We start from the raw sequence: 18,427 nt of genomic DNA on the forward strand, positions 1-18,427 counted from the left end.
ACACTTTTTTTCTGGCGAAAAGATGAAACTTTTAAACGTTCTAAACTAAAACTCGATCCTAAGCGGACAGCAGCCGGATATATAAAAATACAATTGGATGCCGTTCGCGAAAACGAAACCACCACACGTGTACCCATATTTTGATCTCAAGATTTCAACATAAATTCACGGTACTCACCTATTGGCGACGCGGTGTTGGCCTCCCGAAGGCTGACAGTTTCCGGTTCGATAGCAGCTTCGTCCTCTTCGATTAGCGGCGGTGGTGGTGCTAACGGTCGCGTCTCGTAGCCCCAATGTTGTCGAAAAGCACGTGCTCCGCCATCCAGACGAACGCGTGGTAGCTCGACGAACATCGCGTCGCCCAGCTGAAAGTAAAATACCGCCGGCGTTAAATTAGAGTCGTTAGCAAGCGGAGACTTCAATGAACAACAACCGTGCGGGGACCGATTACGTGTCGACAAACTCGATTTGAGAGAGCGTTATTCCATCTGATTAATGAGAAGAAAATCAGTCTAGTAAATGTGCACGTGAGTTAGCGATTGTAAGATGTGGAATCATGTTTAACTAAGCGTGAGTGTTACGTCGGAACTCACATAAAAATTGCAACTAAAAGTTTAAGATTGTAAAGTTAATACATAAATCGTTATAATATTTTGCATAATCGCGTCGTAAAATAATGCACAGATTAAAATTAATTAATTGATGCTGTAGCTTCAATGAATCGCTTAAAATTTTATGCCCAGTTTAAATATTTTACTCGTACATAAAATGCTAATAACTTGCACACGTGATACATAAAAATTAAAAACTGGCGTTTTAGTTTTGAACTTTCTAGTCAAAATTTTTTTTTATACCATAATTAAAAAAATAATAACAGAAGTTATATCAATGAGATGAGCTGTATGGCACAAACATCTGGAGTTGTTCGCGAGCCATCCATTTAAGAAGCAATGATAACGGTATGCTTGAAGGTTCATTAAAACATCGGCTTCTTAATTGGAGGCACTTGTACTCCAAGCGATCATGTCATCTAAATGAATGATGGTGTTTCGAACAAGCGTACCTTGTCATATCACACATTATAAAAAAAAAATATATATATATATTTTTTACTATTGCGAAAGCGGAGCATCATTCGAATGTATACTTTAATGCTCGAGCTTACATATTTTTTTCCGACGTGTAATTATATAACTTGAAGTTACGATTTCATTCTTCAAATATTAAGTTTTTAAATCAGCAGAAACTTTTACACATTTCGAAAAGTTAAATTTTTCGAATTCTTTTATCTCTCTCACCGTCTCTCAGGAGACCAAAGTTCCGCAATTTTGTTATATTGCTCTTTGACAACAAGTTTCTTGATCCCTTCGTGAATGAAAAATGAGAATGGAGCGAAAGTTCTTTCAATATGCGTGTATACTAAAGAAACTTCGCCTGTATATTTATCCGTGCATAAAACCAGACACTCACGTAACCACGGATGACATCCATCGTCGAGGCGCGGGTTAACGAATTCGCGTCGTTCAATTGAACGCATAGCTCATGATGTCATCGAACGATAAACTAGGCACACTTATAAACGACGTCTACCACCGAATACATCGACAAAGCAGACATAGACAGACATTATTAGCGAACCGTCACTAGCCGAGATGCGTAAATCGTTCCTAAACAATGTTTGCAAACCTCCACCAGACTTTGAGTTCTGCTCGCAGCATGGCTATTCGCGAATACAGATCAGAGTTATTTAGAACGAAGCTGAGCGGCGACTAAAGCATGTCTGGCGCGGTTTATCTTGGAATATCGTAAATTGACCTGACGACAGGCTGACGTCACTAATTAAAGCTCGTTGGATGGGAGACGTGCTGTGGGATCGCGTGAAATTCGAGAGTTGACAGCCTCACTTTTTTTTTTTCTCTCTCTCCTTTGTTTTCGTCAGTAATTCCCTTTTCCCACCGTTTTATCACGCTCGTGTAATTGTTAATCTCGATTTATGTCACAGAGCTATCCGCGCTTGTCAGCTATTGTGAATTATCAAAGCTTAGCAAAATGTATAACTTGTCTTTTTTTTTTTCTTTTTTTACATTTAGCATAATATGTTGCAATTTCATGTGTTCTATTAAAAAAAAAACTTTACAACAATTGCTTTTAGAAATTTATCTTTTATGAACTTTAAATCAAGACGAACGATACAAATCTTAATAGATATTAATATCAGTAAAAGAAGAAGTATTATTTTAACCAATACATCATTAATATTTATATTAGGTCATAAGTATAAAGCGCGAAAAGCTATTCATTTCAATTACATCGGAACTTATTAAACCGTTTATATTTAATACCGTCGACTGGCTGCCGACAAAGAGCGGAGCACGTGTCGGGCGCGCAAGCCTCGGTGGCAAAGCATCATTTTCGGATCGATCAATTAAAGAATAAGGGAGTAGGAAGCGCGCGACCGCAGTTGCAGTTAACATGTTAGCTGCAATTGCCAGGCCGGCGCGAACGAATGTGCCCAATTACGCGAGAGGCAGCATGAACAGCGAGCCTCGAAGAGCGTTGTTGGCCAACCATCAACCCACGGCGGCGCCAATTAGTAATTGCATTCTTTTCGACCAATTCGCACGTGACCCCTTTTCGCCGCGCGAGTACTTCAGGTAACATAATTGGTCGGACATCGCCGGCGTAATTGATCAAGCTCGACGTGAGCGATTATTCGTGCACTTCTGCTATTCTTATTAACGGACCACCCACGTTATTCATATTGAAAACTTCGCAAGCGATAAAATTATGTAAAAACAATTGGCAATTTATAAACTCGCTACAGATACAGAATTTGTGATGACGAAACTGTAAAAAAATTTTATAGCTCCGCTGCAAAGTGCACGACACAGGGAAAAATAAAGAAAACTAGTATAGTGCGTAGAATGTGCATAAAAAAAGAATGACAATTACTTTTGTGACAAACTAAATACGACAACAGACACAGTTAAGACAAAAATGGATTAATTATCTAGAAATTGTAATTGCATTATTAAAACATGCACATTCCCTCGGTTTCTAAAACATGACGATGCTCAGAGAAAACATGCAACAGAGTGCAGTATAACGGTGAAAAAACTCATTAACTCGAAATCGAAATTTAATTCTTGATTAAAAAAAAAAAATCTATTAAATATGTATTTGAAATAAATTAAATCTTAAAAAATTTTAAATATATGTAAATAGAAAATTACAATGCAATTTTATTTAAAAATCAAGGAATATCGACTGCAAAATATGAAACTAAAGCTGAAACTACGCTTTTTCGAAGAGATTGTGGAAAATTATTATTATCCACGTCGCAGAGAGGATCGTTGTCGATTTAATTCAATCCAATACAAACCTCTTGTTGCCCCGTTCTATCTTTTATCTCCCGCCGTGTCGCTTTCCCGTCATCTTACCGCGATTTCGAAGGCAACGAAACAATTAATATTGTCCTTTAACTAACGAAACGGCGGATACGTCAAGGCAAGGAGGCTCGAATTAATCTTCGTATTACTTTGCGATGCAAATCCCTGCGTGTGCGCGTTCTTTTATATGCAAACGTCGTTAATCAAGATTTTTACAAGAGATGTGGTAGGATTTAAAGACACAAATGGAAAACAGCGTAAAGAAAAGTAGCCAACGGAACATCGACGATATTAAAAGGTGACACCAATGCACATTAGCAGACATTAAAAAGAAAAAAAAGAACAAACCTTGTTGTGCGACTTGAACATACAGGCGGTCCCGGCGAATAGCTGCGTCCAAAGGAAAGATACAAATCAATTACTAATCGTATTCATTATTTTTTGTTCCGGGAAATCCAGAGAGATCCGAATTACTAGCAGATCTTTCTGGATTGCATTATTTCTTAGCTTTCGTAAGGACATCTGTCGATTAACTTAATATCGCATTTTTAATACATACGCCAACATTATTAATTAATTAAAAAATACTTAAATAATCTATTAAAACGCTGTGTCGCCGATATCAATTGCATAAAACACCGGTTTCGAATATAACTTTATACAAAAATGTTAATTAACATATTAAATCAATTCTCAGGATTAAAATGCGTTACTTCCCGCAGGAAAAAATTGTGTCTGTCGGGGAAATGTTTGAGAAACATACTGGACGCTGAATCGCTTTGTGAAAAAAAAGTGCGACAGCGACAAAAAGTTTTCGCGGCGCAATCATTGCGGAATGTAACAAATAAAGGGCCGAAAATGAAAAACACGCGCGCTGCTCCCCCGAAAAATGACTTACGACCGTCTTGCGAAATTCTCTTTAGACCTTCGGTAATTGTTTCGTTTTTTTTTTGTTTTTTTTTTTTAATAGGCATACGCATAAAGTACGTCCGGCGAAATTCATTTGACGTACGCTATTAGGGTGCACGTTCTTCGCGTGTGCTTTGCGCGAGCCATGTTTATACTACGGAAACCCACAGGCCCGACATTAATCGCTAGCCTTTAATTCGACGCAATAAAACACAGCGAAGCGATTTAATGCCCTGCCGGCATCACCGAAGGCGGAAAAATATTACATCTTAAGTATCTACCGTCGGCGTGGGTACAGAACGCGGCGTCGCTTCTAGCAATGAAAGCTTTGAGAATCATTATAATTAACCGTCCACCAGCCTCCCGTAATTTATGGTTTGCAAAGTCATTGTCCCTGTCTGCATTCTTTTCCAGGTCTTGAGGCAGGAGGGGAAAGATTGGCTTTGAGAAACTTCTCTCAGATTTTAAAGCTAATTTACTTCTTCCTATTATCGTATTAAAAAAAAAAAAAGTTTAAAACGGTCGATAAATAATTCATTAATTTTCACAGAAGTGAATAAAATTGATCGATGCAATTGAAATGGTAATAATATCGTCTATTATATGTTAGTACAAAAATATATACCAATTAAATCGTTGTTTTACGTATGAACTGTTACATTCAGAAACATTATGCTCGTTAGATCGCAAGACGTGATTGGGAAAGAACCGAGACAATTTGGTTTCTTGATTTTAATTCGATTCAGATTGACCATCGCGTTCGCGTGCTTAGGTAGGCTGCTGGAACCCTTCCGCGTTCGATCCGTATCGATCAGCCCCGATTCTGATTGCGCGCTTGGCACGTATGTTCCCATTTCTCCGGCTATCGATCTAGCGGTAACGTTGAAATCGATTCGCGTCCCGGAAATGTCTCTCGGGATAATAATAGGACGTGCACGCAACCATTTATCGTGCCGAGTTTTCTTGCCCGCTCACTGGGCCTATTCCTGCGCAGTCATTCTTGACGTCAACTAATTGAAAAAGTTTCGTCAAATAACGGGAAATCTTGCGATGACAAAAGAGCGAAATGAGAAGGCGAAATGTTTCCCTGAGATATTTTCCAGTCGTCGGCGCGAACCGTCTAACGGAATAACGCCCATTAAACGGCGTTGAGGCAAGAAATTTCAATATAATACAATCTGCATACTTTCGAAATGTACGAGCGAAAGTGAAACGGCAGCTCTGGAAGAGCACGTTTTGCGAATTTTAGGTGTCGTCTTTTTAGCTCGGTAACGTCTGCAATTTGCAACGAGTTGCGAGAGTTCCGAAGCACTTTACATGCCCAAGTAAACGAAACCGACGCGACGGTTGTACGCGTTATGCAGTTATCGTCGTGCAAAACGCGAGAATGCTCGCTTGATGAAAATGCCTAGGGTCCAAATGTCTGCGACCAAACTTCATGTTAACAGCGCATTGTAAAGTCGTCCGATGCGCTCGGCTATGAGAAATCGTCGTTCTACCTCTGGCCGTATATATTTGTCTAACGCAACTTTTATTGTTAAGCTCCCCCGTTTTTTTTTTTTTTTTTTTCTTTCTTTTTCTTGCCGCTACTACAGTGCGAGTCATCGCGATCCGTTTTCTTTCAAGCGAAAAGGGAGGAGGAGGAGAGAATAATGGGAGAGAAAGAAAGGATAACGATTCTTCAGCTTGAAAGTAAAAAGTTTACTGCAGAATACTTATGTATTTATTGAAAGCTTCGCGCGTGTCACACTACGAACCCGTTGAAAAGAGAGCTTTTGAGAAGAACGAACAAAGTGTAACGGTGGAAAAAGGAGGAAAAGAAAGAATGTAGGACTGCGCGAATTCCTAACGAGGTGCTACTTCACCAGTCACTCGGAGAAATGGAGCAACTGGTAAATTTCTCGCTCGTGCGACTTTCTAAATAAAGCTAATGAGCAACGAGTAATATCGATAAGTTGTTTTACATTATTATTTTTATTTCTTATTTTTTTCATAATATAATTAATCATACAAATTTTTTTAAATTTAAATGTACAAATTTATAAAATTTTTTATAAAATTAAAAGTAAATTACTTTTTTTTTTTTTATATAAACTGTGTTGTCTTCGTTCGATTAAAATAGTAGCCGAGTTGAGAAGTTTTTCTTTGTTTTACTCGTTGCGGATCGTTTACCAAAATCCGCGTTTACAAAAAGTAAGTCTCATTAAAAAGTGCTGCGAGCTACTCTGAATTTCTGAAGAGATTCTTCAAGTAACAAAAAAATGTAACGAGCCAAGAGGTAGTTGGCCTCGCTACCTTCTTCACTTTGCCCTAGCGTTCTTAAAATATCTTTATTAAAAATAGACTTGCAAAAAAATATTGATAGAGATAATTATATTACGAGTAAAAACAAAACTTAAAAGCGACTAATATATCTAAATAATATTTATGAACCAGCTTGACATTTTTCATTAAAAAAAAAAAAAAAAAAAAAAAATTCCAAACAGTAGCAGCATTTTTAAAACGTATAACAAAATTTATTTCATTCACAATACGATGACTCTCGAGTTTTCGCGTAAACGCACTTTTACGGAACAGATGTACAAAATATTTGAGTGGTTTTTCCAACGCTGTAACGATAAAAAAAAAAAAAAAGAAAATGCTTATCGCGAATAAAGTAGTCGACTTTTCTATCAACGATAATATCACGTCCAGATTATTTTTACTCTCTTCTTCGCCGACGCGATGCTCGAGGCGGACCTTATATAAATGCACCCCATCGCTACCGTTTCCCTACGAACACCCCCTCTCAATTTCGACCGCGAAATACCGTGACCTTCTGATCCGACCCGCGATCCCTCGCGCGCACCTCACAGTTAAGCTTCCGACTAACTCTGTGTATGCTCTTTGGTACACACCGTTGGCATTAAGCCGAAGAGATTATTACGTGACGGTGGCGTTCTATCCCATTCGGGGTGCTCTCTGAAATCGGTGGATTTAACGTTCTTAATAATGCAGTCAGCAGTGAATAATATATCAAAGAGATTACTAAACGAAGTCGTTTAATGAACAACGAATGGGATATAAATATTCTGTTAATTATTACGAGCAATAGAACAATAGAGCGACTATCGACCGCAACAGTACCGCGTCGGTTCCGTGATTCTACCAAGTTTAATATTTGACGTTTCTAATGTAGTTTACGAGATTTCCCAGCAAATTCGACGAAGCGCTCGATGGCAATGGATTTCTTTGCCAGTTAGGGCAATCACTTAGGCGCTCGATAACTTCTTTTTGTTGTTGCAAGATGGATATTAAAAATGGGCTGGTTAAAAGCCAAGCGTTTCGTCCGTCCCATGAATAATGTATGCGGCGTGTTACGTTTCCGTGCGCCGTGTGTTCTAAAATTATCCCGTATAACATGCAAATTGCGCATCTGTAATTTTCGCAGATTACACGAGTCTACGTAATGAAGTTGATTTTTAAATACATAGATATGCGCGAGATACGCAATCACTCACGAAATGCAGGGATTTCACGACAAAAGTCTTTTATTTTTTTTTTTTGCACGCGAGTATTTATTCGTAAAAGGAAAATCTTTCTTTTGATTCTAATCCAAATCTTCTTAGGAAACCGCTTAATCCTTATGGTAATATGATAACGAATCTTTCCCTTTTTCGGCACGTACTGTACAATCTGCGGATTACCTCCTTTTATGCATAAATTCCACTTACGCTTCTTTTACTTCTTCCATATAAAATGTCAAAGCTTTGTAGAGAAAGAAAGAGAGCAAGAAATTATTACAAAAAAGATTTTAACGTGAAATGAATAGTGTCTGATATCTTAAAATATTATCGCAAAATATAAAAAAGATTTTATGAAAGAATTTATTCTCTCTCATGTTTTACATGTTAATTGTTTAATTATAAATTGTTTCACATTGTTAAGTATCTTAATATTTTTAAACAATTCTGGAGAGAGATCGCATAATACTATATAAGTATATGACTTTGCGGAGAAGCTGAAAAAGCTAAGCAGAAGTTTAAGATTATTTTAGTTCTGAACAATAACTCGCCTTGATGGATACCTTCCGGCGCTAATATTTTCGCATTACTAAAACGGAGCACTGCAGTGTGGAGACACGGTTATTCTCATCGCGTGATGGAAAACGGAATATGATAGTAGACGATGGTCAATATATATATACATTTCTGACACTATCGCGTAATGCCTCAATTACAATTTATAATGAGTTTTCGCCCCCTCCGTTAATTACAGACGACATCCCCGTCCGCGTATTGCTAGGCACCCGGAGTTAAACAAGCTTTCGAGATTTACAAGCCTTTTCCTCTAACGGCTCTCCTCTTTCTCGCTCCAGCTGCCGCGGTCCAACGAATTTCTGAGCTCCTCGGACTCCACCCACTCTCAAGGGTGATTCTGGAGGTAAGAGGAGCTCAGAGGCGATACGAAAGGGCGAAGTCGATTTATTCTAGCGGGGGAGTCGAGGAGGTCCTTAGCCCCGAATCCTCCTAGGATCCCTTTCACGAGGTACGCGAGATACGTATAGGGCAAGCTCTCGGGTAGTCTACACGAGGAAACCCGAGAAAAACTCCTCACACCGAAAATACCTTCACCCATACCTCCGATTCTGTAAGCTTCCGCTTCTGGGAGGGAAAAAAAAAAAAAAAAAAGGGTCGAACGAAAGTGCAAACGGCGCGCGCCGGTCGATGAAGGACGAGACGAACAAACGGCTTCCGCCTCCAGACGAAAAGACGAGATCTCTTTTTCGAAGGGAATAGACGATCGGCTGAGATGATTCTGATCCACCAGTGATACCTGGCTGATCAGTTCGTGCGTGTAACGCAAATAAGATACCTCGAGAAAACGAAGATCAAAGTATCGCTCGTCAGTCGAGGCTTTGTATCATATCCAGTTTTATAAGGTTCTTCCTTCTGGAATGTCTCTGCTTCCGGAATGCTCGGAAAGGGAAATTTAATAACGCGGCGAAAAAAAAAGGGCACAAAGCGAACAGTTTAAGAGAATATTAGTTAAAAAAGAAAGAGAAGAAAAGGGGACTTGCGATTGCATTGAGCTACAAGTTTATTTAAGAGTTCGATAATAAAACGACTTATAAAAATAATATTTGCGATCTATCTCGTATAATAAAATGCATTAAAAACATGGAATAAAAAAGACAAAATTATAGAAATAAATAGGATTACGTCCAAAAGACAGTGACGTATTTAATCGCGAGTACTTAATTCGTCTCACGTTCCGACGAGGACTCATAAAGGAGACGGAAACGAAAGCAAGAAGTGGGAGGACGAAAAGAGTAAAAGAGCGAAAAGGGGGAAAAAAGCCAGCGACTTAATACACAAAAGCACCCCTTTGACTCCTCTCCCTTCCCATGCCGTGGACGATTCTGGCGGAGTTGCGTTTTCTTTGCGTGCCGTACGTGACAAGTGTGAACACACGCCAAATTCACAAAATTCGTGCAATTTGCCGAGCGAAAACGTGCCGCAGAAAAAGCGAATCGGGATATATTTTCACACAGAAATTATTACGGTAGATTTAGAAATTAGACTGCTTCGCTGATTTATTAATTTTACTCTATGAAAAGTTCTATAGTATATAATTTCTTCTTTAAAAATATTGCAATACATATTTAGCTGAAGGAAATACGTACATATCTAATAGCTTATCATCGCTGAGGAAAATTTTAAAACAGTAGCCGATGTAATTGGAAATAGGCGCTTTAGGGCTTCGTAGAGAGATGCGATTGGTCGGTGTAGATGGAAAGCAAGGAAGATGTCCTTGGGCGCATCTAGGGAGCCATTATCGAGGGATGAAAGCACAGAGAGAGGGTGTACGCTATCTTTTGAGACACGCCGAGCATAATTTATCACCAGAATGGATCAGGTTTGGCCGTGCGTATCGAAGAGTTTAGCCGCGATGCATGGATCGGAGGGGGAAATAATAATAAGCCATCGTAAACTCAGTCAGTAAAAAAATAAGAAATAATAGAAATATATATAAAAAAATGCAAATCTATCGTGCGTTTTTTATTACTAGAAAGATATTTCAATAATGCTATTGAAAGCAAGTGCGATTCTCTTATTCATCTATCCCTTATGCGTCCAGCTATCTTAATCTGCGTTATTTACATCTTCTTTGTTTCGTATCCTATACAACGAAAAGATTACGAAGGGTATACCTTCAGCTTCGTGTACTTCGTATCCAATTTATGACTATCAAGTCGGTGCTAATGAATCAAAGCAACAAAATGCTTTGCCCTTTGAGAGTCGCCGCGTGTTCAAAACAGCGGAAGAAAAACGTCATAAAACGTTGCAATAAAAATGTAAGAAATCGTAATAACTTGTTATAAAATTCAAAATTTAATCGACACGTAATATAAAATCCTCTTCAAATTTTAGCAGAATCTTAATCACAAAATAAAATCTGAAATTATATATAGGAAATAACCGATGTCTATCTACTCTAACGCACGAAGTTAAAAGTTTTTTATCCGCTGATTATAATTATTACTTATTAGAAATAATTCAAATTTTTTTTACACCCATGCGTTGTATTACTTTCTTTTAACTCAAATATTTTCTGGAAATAAAAATCATAGTTTCTTGACAAATTGTAAAAAAGAAAACCTATTAATTATAAAATTTCAACATCATCGCGAGGCCTCTATTTTTAAACTCGATCATCCCGGAAGAAAAAAAGACTCGTTTGAGGAAAAAAAAAAAAGAAAAAAAGAAAGAATCCCTCAATGGCCGTTAACCCCGTTCCTTCTGGCCTCAGCGGCAAATAACGAAGCAGAACTGTGTTCCTGGATCCCTTGAATGTGATTACACATGGAAGGAAGGAAAGGACGAAGAGACAGAGGGAAAGGGAGGGCTAGGGCGCTTGTCTTGATTTAGTAATAACAAGGCACGTAGTAGAGATGTGCGAGTGACTACATGAAGCCCGCGAAGACGAAGACGGCGACAGCCGACGGACGGAAGGGAGACGAGACTGAAGCGGCACGAGATGAGAAAGCAAGTTCTCAAAGTAAGGAACTGAGTACACGACGAAGGTACTAATCAGGGTCCCGCGTCTGTTTCGCAATATGCTGAAATGCTGGGAAGGAAGACTGTTCCTGTAACAGACTACGCCACGAGAAACCTACCGAAATCTTTATGGGCAAGATTGCACGTATGATTCAAGGAAATTATTAGGTTTAAATAAAGTTTAAATTAGGTTCGTGTATCATCTGCCATAGCGTAACGGAGATTTCATCTAGAGAATTTGTTCAAGACGTATGAATGTGAAAGAAATTTTAAATCTTTTTTAATTCGCGGTAAAATAATAAAATTTTAATAAAACTAAGCAAACAATTTTAAAAAGTACCTGAAAAGATAAATACAGGCACAGAAGAAAATGAAACGAGTAGATAGACGTCGTGAATAATGTTAAGATTGAAAATGAGATTGAAAATTATAATACAATTTAGACGATGGAATAATAAAAATACGACGACTTGCGAAGACAAGTTCGCTTGGGACGACAACGTTCGAATTAATCCAACATCCGACATCGCGTATCGCAGGAGTTTCTCGAGGGTTAAGGGCCAACTCCGGGGATTTACAAGGGTTTCTGGTTCCACGAGAAAGTAGCGTTTCAGAGAATGATTCAATGAATGGAATTCGAATTCCGGTTTCTCGTTATACAGAGATGTTGTAACATCTAGATAGCGCGTACAATCTCGACAACGACTACGAGCACGCGTATGCATATGTGATCGTGGATTCGGATCTTTTTTTTAAAAAAAAAAAGGTATATTCGTAAAAAAACAATGTCGACATTATTTTCGTTATCGAGAAAAATCTACTTTTGTAAAGAGAAATTTAAAATGCTTTAAAACGATTGTTGAATACAATCGAGGTGTACAGAAATAAATTCGCGAAACTCTCTCACGTGAAATGTAAGCAGGAAAGACGACGCTCTACGGAGAGTGAATTCCGCGAGTTTCAGACAGCCCTAAATACATAATGGTTGCCACTTATGTCAGCTAAAACGTGCCGCAGCGAAATCGAAACGACGAAACAGTATGAGCGTTTCTGCAACTCTACTAGGTATCTTAAACTTCCATTAATATATGAATGTAACCTCGGGATACTTGCTATAATTTATTAAGTTGAAGCAATTAAAAAAAAATTTCTGCCTTTCAACACATTATCTTGAAAAATTAAAATTGCGTAAAAATAATTTTTATAACTTACAAAGAAAATTAATTGTAAATAATAGTGTATCAATTTCAAATTGAATACCTTTTTTTTTTGTAAGACCTCCATATCGATATTGTTATTTAAAACGTCAATTTATTCATAGACATTTAATAATAATGTGATTGTGTAAACGTCTCTTAAATTTATTCGACATGGGTTAGTCTCGGACCGGGAAAAAGTAGCCTCCGCTACGTGTACCGAAGATAATAACGCTTCTCCAAGTAATAGTCGGAGTTCACACTCCGAGGGGGATTAGAAGTAGGAGAAAGAAATTGAAAGCTCAAGATACGATAGCGGAAAGACACAGGGGAATGAAACGATTCCGAAACACGAAATATCCGTCTCGTGCTTGTTATCTACGTTTTTTCTCTTTTTTTCTTTTTTACGGCTCTCCGAGGTTCGATTTCACGGTACACAAAATAACAATTGGACACAAAAGCGGACAATTGCGAACCGTTAATTAAGCATAAAGTGCAGAATTAAAGACACCTGTCGCGCCTATCACTAAATGCGTATCAGTCGCGTAAATTTTCGACAATAGTGGAATACAAAAGATTCTATTTCAATCTTTCGCTATCGTAAAAGAAGCCTAGCTGTATGTCGCATAACTTGCAAAGTTTAACGCTCTCGTGATAACTCAGGTGATTTTATGTGTTTGCGTTGCTAGGAACCAGAAGCCATTCGCGTGTCTTCGTGTATTTGCTTTATCGTGAGCTAAAGGTAATAGATGTATTCTTTATGTTTGTTATTTGTATCGATATCCAAAGATATAAAATATCTATCTCTACACTCATATCAAATATTTTTTTATTTTCATAATTTTTAAACGTAGCGGTCGGATAGCAATTCGTTGTTTAAGCAAATTCATCCCTAGCGTTTAAAGAAAATGCAACGAGAATCGTGCGCAGAATTCGCAAAAGTCGCTTGCCAAAATTCAGCTGAATTGTATTTAATATTATATGCTAGTCTATAAATAAATTAAATGGAACGCATCGAATGTCGCGAAGCACCACGAACTCGTTGTCGTGTGCGCGATAGGAATCGTCTTCGCTGCTGAACGTACTCGAGAACCGTCGGCGTTCCCCGTAGTAATGTTTAAGAGAAACAATTCCGGATAATCTTCAACGTTATTCGCAACGATCCGCGGTTGCGGGCAGAAGTCCGCAGTCTTCAAAGCGTTCACGTGTTCATTCGTGTCAGTCAACGGAGTATAAACTTTCTAATCGAATTAGAGGTCGGCGCTCCCTTTGCCGTGGCATTTTACTCAGCGATCAAACAGGTTCTCCGATATGCCAATTTGAAGATATTGAAAAGACACCGCGGAGGTATTGTTAAGTTAAAACATTGCTCGCGCGCGGAAAAGATACGGTTGTCAAAAAGATCGTATAGTAAACTATCGTAAGCTGAAATTACGTCAGTCAATAAATTTCGCTGTATTGATTCTTGATTAAAAAAAAAAAAAAAAAAAAAAAATGTAACTGCGCTCTAATACAAAATTATGCGTACAAAAACGTAAATCGAATAAAACAATCTGATATCGTATGAAGTATTGGAAACGTAATTAAATAATAATAAAAAAACTTTTTTTTTTACTATTCTTTCATAAAAATGTTATCTAAAAACCGAGCAACATATATGCCGCGACAAGTCGATGGTACTCGTGTCCAAAAGAGGGCCGACAAAACGCGCATTACGGAAAATAAACATGTAACAGCACCGGTGTAAATTCATCTCATGCCTTACGATAGTGTCGCGTGTGTGCTGAGAAAAGAGCGAAACAGCCGCGGGATGGATAAATTCAGGGGAATCGGAAAGGCTTTTAGAGAAAAATGTACTCACCGCCATATCCTCGCTTCTGTAAGCCGTGAGGGTCTGCTCGTCCTGCAGGAGGACGCAGTAACAAGGTTCCCAGCATGCCTCGCTGGCAGCCTCACCAATGCAGCATTCGGCCTCTGCAAAAGAGAAAGATGGTCCCTCATGAATAACACAGGCAAATAGACGACGGCACCGACGACACCATTGTGCGTGTCGTCGTCCTACGAGAAAGTAAAATCACTGGTCAAAAGGAGTGACTCGCAAGGATAATAGACCGGCGTCAATTATCCTCCCAAGAAAGAAAGAATAGAAGCGTAGTCGAGAGAAATCATCGGTAATGACCGATCGGACGTGTATTCTTCCGCGAGATATCGATTGCAATTCCACAATTACACCGCGTCCAATTGCAGTTATGACTTGGAGAATGAGATGTGTCGGGAAGGACTTAATAATGTAACTATCTCGCGCGTTGTGAATCGAAAAGCTGGAATAATCTTTAGATATAAGTAATTTCCGAATAAAAAGGCAATCCTAAAAAATCTGACTAATAAATCCATTCGTAATTGTAAAAAGACAAGTAAAAAAACGAATTGCTTCAACAATTTTCAATTCTTCAAGCCTGCTATTTTTATTTGTATAAGATGTAAAACGTTTCTCCATTATTTCCGAAAAATCTAATCAATCTTTTTTTTTTTTTTTTTATTTAAATTGTATAAGTCAGGAATGATCGATGTCTCTCGAAGATTAAAACAATTGGTATTCCGCTAAGTTTAACAGTATATTTGAATGATAGGTCCGCTACGACCTGTTCACCGACTATGATTTATGATGCACGTGTGTAATCGTCTAAGATTTACACATTGACGCGTAACAACATTATCTGCAGAATATTCTTATACGAGCACATGACGGAAACGAGAATATATTACGGTCGGAAATGCAGACCGATGTAATGAGCAAAACACATCTTTGATAGTCCGGAGAAAATAAGTTCCGCTGTTAAAAAAATTGTCGCTCTCGTTACACACCGCGGTACGCGTTTCGATATTCTTTTACAGAGGCTCTTACGTATTACCCAAGAGACTTTCTGAATCGTAATTATAAATTTTCCATTCATGTCACGCAATATCGCCTTATTTATCGTACGTCGCACTATGCACAGTTTCTCATACGTCTCCGAAATAATTTCGCCGGAAACAATAGCAGCATTTTTCTCATGCAGTGCCGCCAAAGCACCCAATGAGAATCGTGATTGTAATCGGAGTGCAGACAAAGCGTAAGTCGGGATATATCGATTTCAATCCGTATCATCTGACGATTGGAAACGCATTGTTTTTGCAAAAAAACAAAAGAAAGAGTAGAAAAAAAAAAGAAGCGAAGGTAGACCGGAGAACAAAGCGATGAATATAACAAAGAGGTTTTTTAATTTGACTATTGAAACCGTGTAGCCGAAAACAAGCATATATTACATTTAATATGAAACAAAAATAATTTGATATTAAAATTAAAAAAAAAACAAATTTTTTTTTTAATATATATAAAACATTTTAATAATAAATTGCCACACGTATATGTATAGGATAAATTCCTGATTGACCGCTTTTCATAAAAAGCAATAGCCTGAAAACGTCTTTGAAGGCGTAGCGCTAAGTCATCTCTCCCTACCGTATATTACAGAAAAATCGCGTGAACGTGGTCGATATAAAATTATAAGGCACTCTATGGCGCTTCAATTTTCTTGGTCTTCTCGCACTTCTAACGCGCTGGGAAATGTAATTTGGCGCAGTCGATTACATCATCCATTATCGAGTACTTGTCTTCATAGCATAAAATCATCTCGTTTTCAAAGCGTGAAAAGAAATTTTGAAACAAGTAAAAAAAATTAAAAAAAAAATTATTTTTTAAATTAATGTCACAATATAGTTAAACTATTTAAAATATTTATTGTAATAAAGTTAAAAGGTTTGACAGATTATCTTTTTAACTTTATAATATCTATTTTTCCACACCGTTACTTCAGACAATTTCGCTTTATCACTTCTTTTTTTTTTTCTTTTTATATCACGTTAATTCTTTTACCTTCTCACAATTTTAATTTTCTTACTTCGTTTTTTTTTATACGCTAAATTACAAACAACCTAAGATAAGAATCTTCATTTCAAGCTTAAAATAAAAACTCGTTCAAAAGATGATGGTTTGGTATATTTAGAGCGAGCCATTAACAGCAGTAAATGCGAACAAAGATAACGAGTGGAAATCTGGCGTGGCGATAGCAGCCATTCGTGTACATACAATGTAACCGGCATGTGTTTCTTACGGGTGAGACGATAACACGCTGACAATTTTATGACTATTACGACGGCGTGCTCTTCCCATTGCGTTTTATTTGTGATAATTTTTAATGGCATGCCCGCAAGTCATACCGAGACGTGATTACATATGGCTGCGCTATTTCCTCTGTTCGAATACCGGTGTTGTACGCTTCAATTTGTACTACGCCAGCCAACGGTATTAGCGGTCTAGCGTAAGTATAGATGTCTGTGGCTGAAGAGGAGCTCGTGCGGCTGATGAGCAGTGCCGCTGTTGATACCGTTGAATTCTGCGGTACACCCGTTTAGACGAACGTAGGCGTTAATTGCAACCAGCGAATAGTCATGCGAAACATATTATGTAATATGTCTTAATAATAATACCAGATGGAGAGTTATGAATCCCCGTTAAAAGGAGAAAGCTATTCAAAGGCAACGGGCGCTTAATCACTCGAGAATACCCCCGTCATTTTATCGGGCCGAGTAAAATGTTTTCTTTATTTCGAAATCGTAATCGTAAAATTCTGCAAGGAGACTCTCCTTTCCTTTTGTCGTGTGTCTTTTTAATGATATTCCCGACGCAGGTTTCACAAAGTTTCAGGCGCAACAACGTCGAGAAACTTTTCGATACGTTTTAGTTGAATATAAAACTCGGAATAGCCACCGGCACATAAATCGAACCCAGAAAGTAGATAGCGCAACCCTCAATAGCGTCTTACTTTACTACTTCGCGTCTCTGATTCCGCGAATATTGAAAAATATATCGTGCCGCGCGGAATCTACCCCTATTCCCGCGGGTACCGTCGCAAAAAAAAAAAAAGTTCCTAAATGATTAGTCTCGCTTGGCACTAAATTTTTCGTTACTTCCCGCCGCCGCCGCGCGCTTTTTCCATAATGGAAGCAGACCCCTTTCCTCTCTGTATTCCCCCGCGCCCTCACGAGATATCGCATTACTTTTATAACCGACGAAATTGTTCGCCCGGCCTTCGAGCACTCGCGGCACTTTACGGTTCTCGCTAAACTTTCGTATCGCGCACTCCTTTTTTCCTTCCGAAATACACCGCTCACCTGCAACGGCTGAGCTTTCTCTTCGCGGTTAAGTTTTCCATTATTTTTATCTTCTGGGAAAAAAAAAAAAAAATACAGCGTTCAGCTAAATGTCCGTATCATCTGCATTTGTACCGATGATTATTTGATATTTTTTAAATTGCTTCCCATGACCGCGTATTAAAATAATTATATTAAAAATAAATTTTTTAAATTGTAATTCGTATTAATAACAAGATTTATGGTATAACGATACTGATTATAGTAATTTTATTTTTGTAAACTAAGATATTTTATAATTCCGTATTATTTTTTTTTTTTTATCTTTATCAATGTTTCCGCGAGTTATTCAATAAGTATTCGAGTTTCAAGATAAAAATCTATTGGGATACACTCCCTTTCTTTGCCTTTCGTAGAGCTAACAGAGAACATCATGTTCCTTCGCTCGATACATCCGCTTGTTGCCGGAAAATGGAAGTTTCAAATATCAGATTTCAAGTGTAAATTCCCCGAGCTTTCTATTATCCGAAATTCTCAAACTTGTTGCCACTGCGGGGAAAAGCGCGACGTCGTATTTCCGCTCGGCAAAAGTCTTCGTGTTAAAAAAGTTCAGGGAGCGTTAAAAAATGTATTTCATAAAATTGTGTGCCGCGCTCGACTCGTCTTCAGCCGGCTCGATCTACGGAAATCTCGTGCGCCC

General features: G+C 38.1%; 2 protein-coding genes across 16 annotated transcripts in view; one reads left to right on the forward strand and one right to left on the reverse strand.

Moving 5' to 3' along the window:
* Positions 1–18,427, reverse strand: part of Raskol (Ras GTPase-activating protein raskol) — a 219,734-nt gene that overhangs the window by 110,375 nt on the left and 90,932 nt on the right. For 9 of the 12 annotated variants that reach the window (XM_070664810.1, XM_070664804.1, XM_070664808.1 and 6 more), the window contains 3 exons: positions 14,396–14,508; positions 3,738–3,779; positions 179–365 (listed from right to left, as the gene is read on the reverse strand). In XM_070664810.1, the coding sequence (XP_070520911.1) occupies positions 179–365; positions 3,738–3,779; positions 14,396–14,508 (342 nt within the window). Of the gene's footprint in view, positions 1–178; positions 366–1,470; positions 1,927–3,737; positions 3,780–14,395; positions 14,509–18,427 lie in introns of those variants that run through there. The other 3 variants (XM_070664806.1, XM_070664816.1, XM_070664815.1) reach the window with 2 other exon arrangements.
* Positions 1–18,427, forward strand: part of LOC139107314 (uncharacterized) — a 107,867-nt gene that overhangs the window by 48,043 nt on the left and 41,397 nt on the right. The window lies entirely within an intron of this gene.

This window comes from Cardiocondyla obscurior, linkage group LG12, assembly GCF_019399895.1.
Source record: "Cardiocondyla obscurior isolate alpha-2009 linkage group LG12, Cobs3.1, whole genome shotgun sequence".
NCBI lineage: Eukaryota > Metazoa > Arthropoda > Insecta > Hymenoptera > Formicidae > Cardiocondyla > Cardiocondyla obscurior.